General features: G+C 42.1%; 1 protein-coding gene across 1 annotated transcript in view; it reads left to right on the plus strand.

The window, feature by feature from the left end:
* brip1 (BRCA1 interacting helicase 1) overlaps window positions 1-8672 on the plus strand; it is a 67487-nt gene extending 58815 nt beyond the window's left edge. Inside the window, exons 19-21 of the mRNA XM_072457123.1 lie at window positions 1367-2125; window positions 8163-8552; window positions 8608-8672. Coding sequence (XP_072313224.1) covers window positions 1367-2125; window positions 8163-8552; window positions 8608-8672 — 1214 coding nt within the window. The remainder of the gene's footprint in view (window positions 1-1366; window positions 2126-8162; window positions 8553-8607) is intronic.
* Window positions 8673-11088: the final 2416 nt, after the last annotated feature.

An 11088-nucleotide genomic window follows, 5' to 3' on the forward strand; every position in this document is an offset into this window, starting at 1 on the left:
TTATGTCAATTTTTGGGTATAATTCACTGTCCTTTTTCTGCTCAAGAAAAACAAGTGTAGAAAATGTAGTAAAATATAACAAATTAAACTCAGCAGCTCAAGATATCACCACGTGTAGTATCTGTATAGACTGTAGTATCTGACTGTTGTTGTTTATGCTGAATAATGAAGTGTTCTCATCAGACTTTGTACCAAAAAAGAAGTTTAAAGAACCAGATGAAGGGAAAGACTGTTTTCCACAATGAATACCACATTTTTATACTTTCATATATATGAGAGGTTTAATTTGTAAATGTTTCTGTTGGTGGTGCATCATGGGAGTCTGTATTCTTCTGGGCTTAACGTGTTTGTTAGTTTATTGTTGTGGTTTAATATGTTACAAATGGGGCTGAACGATTTGGAGAAATAATCTAATTGTGATTTTTTTTTTTCCCCAATATTGCGATTTAACGTGCAATTTATTTATTTTTTATTGTATCCTCTTTTTTCCGTAAGAAAACATAAACGAATGACTTAAATAAGATGAAAAATTACAAATAAATACAAAGACATTGTCATTATTGTGTATTATACAGTGTCCATTGGTAATACATTTAAATGACAATGTGTACAGTTTTAGCTCATGGCAGCATCAGGCTGAAATCATTCTTCTTGTCCTTTTCATCCATTGGACACAGACTCAGAGTCAGGACCATCAGGGTTATTTGGACCTCCAGTTCCAGGAGCATCAGGTTCTCCAGGATCTTTGTGACAGGGAATTCCTTTATTCTCCATAAAGTGGAGAACCTCATCTCACAGTATGAAATTGTGAGATGACCACATTGAGATCGTCTCAAGAGAATGAGAGAGTGACAAGCTCATGTTTTGTCAAAACTTGTAATTGTCAATTGCCTGAGTTTAGACCTTAGACAGTGAGAATGAGATTCTCACTGAGACAAAAGCACGTGGACTTCTTCTGTGATTGGCCGAAATCCCATGCGGGTTGGGTTTGTTTTGGTCCTTCTTCCGGGTAACGCTAGCTCCGCTGGCGCTAGCTCCGCCGGCGCTAGATCCGCCGGCGCTAGATCCGCCGGCGCTAGATCCGCCGGCGCTAGATCCGCCGGCGCTAGGCGCAAGCTCCGCACATGACCACATTCTAATCGCGTATGTTATGATTAGCAAATCGCGTTTGATCACATTGCGATTTAATTGTAAATGCAATTAAATCGTTCAGCTCTAGTTACAAATGTTTTAGCCTCTGTTGAATTCACATTTGTTTGTACTATTTCCATCTTAATGCAACACCTTTTGTCTTTCTCATAATCCTCACGGTACAATTACTTTTGCTTCTTCCCCTGAAGTCTTGATTTTTCCTCTTCTTTTCCAGAATGGAAGGTCGCCGCCCCGTTCCCTTCGACTCCCGTCTCAAACCCAAAGTCTTCACGGCTTTATCCGATCTTCGCTTCGAGTCCCGTCCACACAAACTTCCGCAAACCCATTTTTAAAGACAAACACGGCGGGAGTGCGAGCGCCTTCCGCCCGTCCCAAACCTCGCCGCGTTCGGACGCCGACGCGCAACGACCGACGGCGGCGATGAGCGAGGACGACCGCAAGGACGACGGCGGGGTCCCGGGCGAGGACGACGGCGGGGTCCCGGGCGAGGACGACGGCGGGGTCCCGGGCGAGGACGACGGCGGGGTCCCGGGCGAGGACGACGGCGGGGTCCCGGGCGAGGACGACGGCGGGGTTCCGGGCGAGGACGACGGCGGGGTTTCGGGCGAAACGGCGAACGGGGCGAGCGCGGCAGAACCGTCGCTGGTCGCGGACGCTTCGGAAGACGAGCAAGACGAATCCATATTTTTCACCCCCGAGCTGTTCGAGGGCGAGGACAACGAGTCGAGCCCGCAGAGGTCGAGCCCGCAGAGGTCGAGCCCGCAGAGGTCGAGCCCGCAGAGGTCGAGCCCGCAGAGGTCGAGCCCGCAGAGGTCGAGCCCAGGGCCAGTGTCAGAGGAGGAATCTGTGCAGGGAGAGAAAGAGGGAGAGAAAGAGGATGAAAGAGAGGAGAAAGTGACTGAGAGAGAACGTAAACTTCGAAGGCTGTCGCGGTCCAAGTGGAAAAGCGGCTCAGCAACGCAAGGTAACCAAGGTAACCAACACTCAGGGGCAGCTAGGTTTATTTAAGAACATGTTTCACCGATATGATTTTTGTTTTCCTCAACCGACGCCGTTCGTTTAGAATCCAGAGCCGCCGATAATGAAGCTGCGTTCTGTTTGTGCTCGGAGGGCGGGGCTCGGAGGGCGGAGCTCAGAGAGACGTGTTCCAGTCGCCGAATCGCAAATGCAACGCGCAGTGGATTACGGTTTAAGAACATTAACGGCTCAAAACAAGTAACACAAACTAAGAAAGTGTTCAAATTAGACAAAATACACGTCCATTTTAGTTAATTTATCAAGTCGGACAGTGTTATTACATTTACAGATAATAAAACCTTGTCTGAGAGTGAAGTTTTAGCTTTTGTTGACGTTAGCTCCGCGTCTGCGTTAGCTTCGCGTTGACGTTAGCTCTGCGTCTGCGTTAGCTTCGCGTTGACGTTAGCTCCGTGTCGTCGTTAGCTCCGCGTCCACGTTAGCTCCGCGTCCACGTTAGCTCCGCGTCCACATTAGCTCTGCGTCCACGTTAGCTCCGCGTCCACGTTAGCTCCGCGTCCACGTTAGCTCCGCGTCCACGTTAGCTCCGCGTCAATTCAGTCCATTGAAGGACAGAAGAGAGAAAGTAAAGGTAAAATAGTACAAGAAATCAGGAACCTCCGATTACGACTGGAATAAGCTCTGCCTATATTTTTCGGTTATTATTTATGACCAATTTTGATCATTTCCCTTGAATCATATTATTTGAATTGCATTTTTACCACACACTGCGTAAGAGAGCTGTGTAATCGCATTGTGTGCCGCGTCGTCTTTGCGAAGTGTTCAGATGAAGCGTGCGTTCTTTAGGCGCCTGTATCGCCCTCTGCTGGCGATTCGAGGTCCAAATGTACAATATCTCGTCTTGATCATGTTGAACCAGAGAAACGACGGAACAGGCAGCTGAATCCTTTCTAACGATGTGTCGAAGGCCGGCCTACGCGAGGATTTTAGCCCGATTCGCCCTTCCACGGGTTCAGGAGGCGTGGCCCGAGTATTCACCGTGGCAGAACTCGAAACTGTGGCGTCCGTGCGGTTTTGTTTTACCGCCTTTTGTCGTCTCGTCTTAAGGTTCTGGTCATTCCCCAGTTTGAGTCGATCATGAAAGTCGTTAGATTGACTTGATTTTCATTATTTAAAAACAGAAGATTTGAACCGTTTCTGGCTAAGTTCGCCAGGAACGTTTTGTAACGTTTGTTTTTGATGAAGATGAGTCAGATGTAGTACCACAGTCACCACATTAAATACACCGAAAATTCTCAGCAAAAACATGACGCAAAGTGACAAAAATGTGACGAAAAACAAGATAAACATGACAATAAGTGACTTGTAATTTAAAGGGACCAAGAGTGGAAAAAACGTGACAAAAAGCCACAAAAACATGACCAAACGTGACTAAAATTGACTAAAACATGACCAAAATTAATAAAAACATGATTGAAAGCAACGAATCATGACCAAAGGTGACAAAAATGTGACCTAGATTGACAAAACATGACAAATTGTAACAAAACGTGACCAAACATGATAAAACGTGACCAAAAGCTAAACGAAACCATGATCGAAACCATGATCGAAACCATGATCGAAACCTGGACGAAAACGGTCGAAAAACGTGTTCCTTAACAGTAAAATGAGGTGTTCACACTTGAAATATACAGGGAATGAGATGTGGTTGTGGCTGCAAGAAGATCAATCGCAACTAATCAAATATATGAATAGATTAATTCAGTAATTGAACCCTCGTTAACTGGTCTTTACACAGATTCCAGAACACGGCGTGATGTGAGGAAAGAGGTTTTATGACTCAGAGCGAGCAGGAGTCACACAAACACATCACCATGAGTCAGTCCAGCTCCACGTCGCTCAAATTCAATAAAACTCATATTCACCGGCCTTTTCGTTCTAACGAATCCACCACCAACATCAGCTCCAGTTTCAGCCCTGATGTAGTTTGTCTTGTAGTAGAAGACCACCCCAGTTTCTTGTTTTTGTCACACTTTTGCCTCGTTTCTGCGCGTCCGTTTCTATTAATCGCTCGCCGTTCGATCCCGTGACTCGTTCCCCGAGATCCTTTTGTTTTGCTTTTAATAAACGACTTCCGTGGTTCTTTAACGCGCAATACAAGAGTCGTTTTACAGAAGAAAGTCATTGTTTTAAGTCTTACATTCAAACAGAGCTGATCCAGTTCTCTACAGATAGTGAGTATAACAGTAACTGACACTTTTCAAACCGTAAAACCAGTTTAATCAAAGACTTAATCTCAGGTAATCCTCTAAATCAGGCTAAAATAATGATGTAGACAGAAACCCTGCAGTTTCGACCTCCACCAAATCCCAATGAAGACGTTTAATCGTCTCTGATGGAGTGCGTTGCGTCCGCGCTCGCGTCATCGGGACCCGGCGACGCCTTCGCCCTCGACGCCGGCTCCGTTCTGTGGCCACGCCCCTTTCGCCTCGGGGCCAGAAACGCGGGAGGAATCGTCTGATCCGGGTCATTAACTCTTCGATCTCAAAGGCCCCGCGAGAATGAAGGAAGCCACGCCCAAGACGATGGAGACGCCGCCGATCGATAATGTTCTGGAAATGGAACGAATGCAAACGTGTTATAATTCTTATATAATGTAATGTTTTGTATTAAATGGAAACGGTTCTGACGTGTTGCTTTTTTTGACTGAACGAGACGCAGAAAATCAGAAAAAGGATGGTTAAAACAACAAAAGGGGCAAATGTGACACGGGTAGAGGTGATTCAACAGCTGTTTCCATAGCAACCAGACTGTAAACAAGAAACAAAACAGTTCTGATCTGACACACAATAAGACCATAAAACACCTTTATTTAGTCCAACCATCATCTTCTGTGGTTTAGAACAGGAAGTAGATGTCCACAGTAAAGTTCATAATTGTACTTCCTGGTTGGACGTGAGCACAGATAAGACACAGAGGTGATTCCACAGCTGTTTCCATAGCAACCAGACTGTACACAAGAGCCAGACTCCACATAAATGACACAACAGTTCTGATCTGACACAATAGGACCATAAAACACCTTTATTTAGTCCAACCATGTGTCGCACACTGATGACATCACAGAGGGATTCAGCTCCACTTCCTGTCACTTTAAACTCTTATTTTTCAAACTTTCTTCAAACTGCGACTTAACAAGTAAAACTGTGATACATTTATGACATGTTCAATCTAAGTCAGAATGATAAAAACAGGAGAAACCGTCTCATGGGACTTTAATTCAGGACTTTATTCAGTCTTACTAATGTTTTAACCTTATTTCTTAACTCGTGACATTAAAGGCGGTATGGACGATTTTTCGGCGATTTGAGAACTCAGGCGGAAGTGCACATGCCACTCCCCCGTGTGGACTGATATAACACACATGTGCGTTTGTTTATTAGCACAACGGAGCGCATCGCATCTCTCGTCTCCTGTAGATTTCTGTCCACTTCTGCATCAGCTCGAACTGTCTTTCACCGTCTTCATTTTGCCCCGTACACTGAGGGAACTATATTATGATAGATCCATGCGCTTAGGCACGCGGAAACGTGGGGACGATCCGCACGCGGCTGCAGGTGAGCGGTAGGTGCGTTTTATGATTGATACGTGGCAGGACAAATGATTTATCCACGCCACGAGGAAATATGATAAAAAAAAATTGCTGAAAAAAATCGTTCATTCCACCTTTAAGTAGTCAGTTTTCTTTCTCAACATAAAGTCTTTCATGTAGAAACTAAACCAGCTCCTACAGCAAACTTTAAACTCTTGGACCAGATTCTGACAGAACCAACTCAAAGATGTTCACAGAAAATTGTGAGTCTGATTTATTAACATTTGAAGTCTAACACACTTGCCACACAGAAGCAGGACAGGAAAAAAAAACTAAAAAATCTAATAAAAAACGTTTAGATTAACCGATAATCGTGATTATTTGCGTCACTGTAATCGTGAAGACTAAACATCTTGATATTTTTTACAAAAGTGACAATTTTCAAGATAAATCCAGCTGTTTTTTCAGTTCACTTAAAATAAAATTTAGAAGCAAAATTAAGTCGATTCTGCTCATTTCCTCAAAAAAAGAAACAAAAAATTAATAAAACAAGTCACAATAATAGTTGAATTGCAACAAAAATTCTCACAATCTTTACACTAACATTTCAAATCCCTCGAAATAAACAATACTCTTAAAAATATACAATTTAAATAAATACACTTTATTATTCAGTCCATTTCTCGTTCTTACGGTTGATTATTTGATGAGTTTTTGCTTCATGTCTTTTAAAAAAAAATGTATAAAAACAGAAAAAGCGGTGATTATCCTCATTATGAAGCGCAGGCGTGTGATTGGCCGAGAGCCACGAGTGCCCGTTATTAGACCCTCTCTCCCTCCTCTCTCCCTCGCTTTTACGCCTCTCGCACCTCTCTTTTTATGCTCCCTCTCTCTTGTTTGCCTTCTGATCTCTCATTTTCTCTCCTTCTTTTCTCTCACTCGTTCTGACCTTTACCCCCCTCTTCTCTCACCTTAGTCTCCCTCTGCCCACTTTCATTTCTCCTTTCTTTTTCTCTTTCCTCCCTCTCTCTCCTCTTTCCTCCCTCTCGTTACACACTTCTCTTCCCACTTTTCCTCCTGTCTCTTCTCTTTCCTCCTCCCCCTCGTTACACACTTCTCTCCCCCTTTTCCTCTGTCTTTCCTCTCTCTTCTCTCTTTCCTCCCTCTCCTCGTTACACACTTCTCTCCCCCTTTTCCTCTGTCTTTCCTCTCTCTTCTCTCTTTCCTCCCTCTCCTCGTTACACACTTCTCTCCCCTTTTCCTCCCTCTGTCTCTTCTCTCCCTCTCTTTCCTCCCTCTCCGTCTCTTCTCCCTTTCTTTCCTCCCTCTCCTCGTTACACACTTCTCTCCCCCTTTTCCTCTCTTTCCTCCCTCTCTTTCCTCTCCTCGTTACATACTTCTCTCCCCCTCTTCCTCTCTTTCCTCTCCTCGTTACATACTTCTCTCCCCCTTTTCCTCTCTTTCCTCTCCTCGTTACACACTTCTCTCCCCCTTTTCCTCTCTTTCCTCTCCTCGTTACACACTTCTCTCCCCCTTTTCCTCGCCCTCTCGTTAAACTCGTCAGGGCTCGTGCTAAAAGGCCTTAACGAGCGCTGCACATTAGAGCTCTTTAATGGCCGTGACTCTGAGTTCACCCATTAACCTTGTTAGGCGCCGGCCTCGTTAGAGCAGACGACTCACACAAAAACACGCCTCGTTTATTCATTTCACTCACACTTTTGGTACATTTAAAGTCGGGGCTTTTTTTTGGGGGCCTTTTTCTGTCAAAAACACAAATGTCGACTTGGACCAAAGACAACACGGGACAAGTACTGCCAATTTCACCTATTTTCACTTATTTTATTTTTTTCTAATGTGTTAAACATTTATTTATTTTTTCATTTAATTTAATGTATTTAATTTATTCTATTTTGTATTATTTGTTATAAAAAAATGAAACTTTTTATTTATTTTAGTTCAACATTTCCAATCAAACTGACCCTTTACAGATGAAACTGTGATACATATTTACCACAGGTGAAATCAAAAATAAAGTAATAACTAGAAAAACTGAAGCTTTGAAATAGTTTGTTTACTTTGGTGTTTTTTTGTTTATTAATATTTCATGGGTAAAAGTTGTTTACAGTACTTTCTTGTATTTACATTATACACGGTTCCCTCTTTTACCGTTTAATGAATAAGTATCATCTTTGACCTTAACACAGAATATAAGTCGCACCAGCCAAAAAAATGCATAATTGAGAAGAAAAAAACATATATAAGTCGCACTGGAGTATAAGTATACAAGTATAAGTCGCACCCTGCAAAATACGGTACTTTTTAGATACAAGTGAAGAGTATTTTTCTTAATTCTAAATACGACTGATTAAATGAGTAACAAACTGAGGTGCAAATGAATCTGAAACTAGAATAAAGATGACGTGTGTTTTCTTCACTTTAGGGAGAGTCAGGAAAAGGCAGATTCAGAGCAGGAGCAGCCGAAGACCACGAGAAACTGCCAAGACGGAGCGAGAAACCGCCAAAACGGAGCGAGAAACCGCCAAAACCACCAAAACGGAGCGAGAAACCGCCAAAACCGCCAAAACGGAGAAAGAAACCGCCAAAAAGAACGGCAAAGAAACACCAAACGCTCTGGAAACGAGTGAGGAAAAGAAAGAGGATGAGGACGTCTCCCGGCCTCAAACACGAGGAAACGCTGCAGGGAAAGAGAGAGAGTTCACTGTGTTTGACTCTGTGACGCCTGAAGAGGAGGAAACTGGACGCGTGCAGACACGAGAGGCGGCCATTTTGGATCCTGCAGCAGAGAAGAGTCCAGAGGCTAAAACAAAAGGTACACTTATTATATTATTGTTACTTTTATAGTTGTATAAATAATCTTTACCCAGAAGCCTTCAGTCCGACATTTAAAGATTACGTCATGACCTGTGGCACAAAAGAGGTCAAACCATGAATGATCCTCGTATTTACCTCGTTTATTTTAATTAAGAACTCTAAAAATGTCACTAAGAACTCTAAAAACTCTACAAACTAAACTAAGAACGCTACAAACTGGACTAAAAACTGCACTGAGAACACTAAAAAAAAATGCACTAAGAACACTTAAAAACTCTACAAACTGCACTAAGAACACTACAAACTGCACTAAGAACTTTAAGAACACTACAAACTGAACTAAGAACTCTATAAACTGCACTAAGAACTTTAAGAACACTACAAACTGCACTAAGAACACTACAAACTGCAATAAGAACACTACAAACTGCACTAAGAACTCTAAAAACTGCTCTAAGAACACTACAAACTGAACTAAGAACTCTATAAACTGCACTAAGAACTTTAAGAACACTACAAACTGCACTAAGAACACTACAAACTGCACTAAGAACACTACAAACTGCTCTAAGAACTCTAAAAACTGCTCTGAGAACTCTAAGAACACTACAAACTGCACTAAGAACACTACAAACTGCTCTAAGAACTCTAAAAACTGCTCTAAGAACTCTAAGAACACTACAAACTGCACTAAGAACTCTAAAAACTGCTCTAAGAACTCTAAGAACACTACAAACTGCACTAAGAACTCTAAAAACTGCTCTAAGAACACTACAAACTGAACTAAGAACTCTATAAACTGCACTAAGAACTTTAAGAACACTACAAACTGAACTAAGAACTCTATAAACTGCACTAAGAACTTTAAGAACACTACAAACTGCACTAAGAACACTACAAACTGCTCTAAGAACTCTAAAAACTGCTCTAAGAACTCTAAGAACACTACAAACTGCACTAAGAACTCTAAAAACTGCTCTAAGAACACTACAAACTGAACTAAGAACTCTATAAACTGCACTAAGAACTTTACGAACACTACAAACTGAACTAAGAACTCTAAAAACTGCTCTAAGAACTCTAAGAACACTACAAACTGCACTAAGAACTCTAAAAACTGCTCTAAGAACTCTAAGAACACTACAAACTGCACTAAGAACTCTAAAAACTGCTCTAAGAACTCTAAGAACACTACAAACTGCTCTAAGAACTCTAAAAACTGCTCTAAGAACTCTAAGAACACTACAAACTGCACTAAGAACTCTAAAAACTGCTCTAAGAACTTTACGAACACTACAAACTGAACTAAGAACTCTAAAAACTGCTCTAAGAACTCTAAGAACACTACAAACTGAACTAAGAACTCTATAAACTGCAGTAAGACCACTACAGAACGCAATAAGAACTCTAAAAGCTCTCCACTCTGAGAAAGCTCTGAAGCGTAGATTCTGTTGTCACTCACAAATATAAGATGCAGTACAATACGATGCCAAAATATGTGAAAATAAAGTACAAATACGCAACAATATTGACAGAACTCACAAGGTCGTGTTCCAGATTATTTGCACCCCTGCTTTTAAAAGTCATTGAATCTGTGACAAATCCTGATGATCTGTACGACCGTGTGAAATAATCATTTCACTTATAATAATAATAATAATAAATATAGCCGCAAGCGGCAATGATCGGCCCTCGCCACGCGCCCCCTCCTGTCCTTTTATTACGCCTACTGCTGAATCTGTGACGCTGTCACATCTTCTCCCCTTTGTTTTACCATCAAAGAGCAATTTTATTTTGAATTCTTGGCAAAATGTGCGGCTTTGCCGCACAGACACCGTGACTCTTAGAATAAAAATGTGGATAACTTTTGATGGTCCTGAAGATGAGTCTCACCAAATTTCAGGTTAATAGGGCTAACGCCCTGAGAGGAGTTTGTGAAAGTCTAAAGTGTAAACATGTTCTGGCGATTTCCCCATTGGAATAACATGGGAGGTTTCGGTCATCGCTACGGCAACGCCATAACAATTATGACATGGGTCTCATTGACTTTTTTGATGGGAATGCCAAAATTGAGTTTTGTGTCACATTTCGCAAAACTAAACATTTAACCTCCATATAAAATCTGTAGGGGGCGCTGTGGCGCCAAATTAATTTATTTCACTTCAAGTAGGTTTAGGGCAAAGAGCTTAACAACTGATTCTAATTTGACGCAATTCGGACTTTATCTGCGCAAACGGCATGTTAAATTTGGGAGATTTCTGAAATTCTAGCTACAGTTTGCGGCTTCGCCGCTCAGAGACCGTGACAGGTATCAATGTAATTTGAATAACTTTTGATGTCCCACTCCTCAGTAGCATTTTCACCAAATTTCAGCTTTTTAGGGCCAACGCCCTGGGAGGAGTTCGTAAAAGTACGACGTTTGAAAAAACTCCCGAGTCATGCTTAGCCATTTTTGAAGCAATATGGCCGACATTTGGTTGGGCGGACGGCGTTGCCGTAATAATATTTTTTACTTCTACGATCAGATTTTTTTT

This window comes from Eucyclogobius newberryi, unplaced genomic scaffold (assembly GCF_026437365.1).
Source record: "Eucyclogobius newberryi isolate DKJ021-1_F unplaced genomic scaffold, fEucNew1.0.hap1 SCAF_10, whole genome shotgun sequence".
Lineage (NCBI taxonomy): Eukaryota > Metazoa > Chordata > Actinopteri > Gobiiformes > Gobiidae > Eucyclogobius > Eucyclogobius newberryi.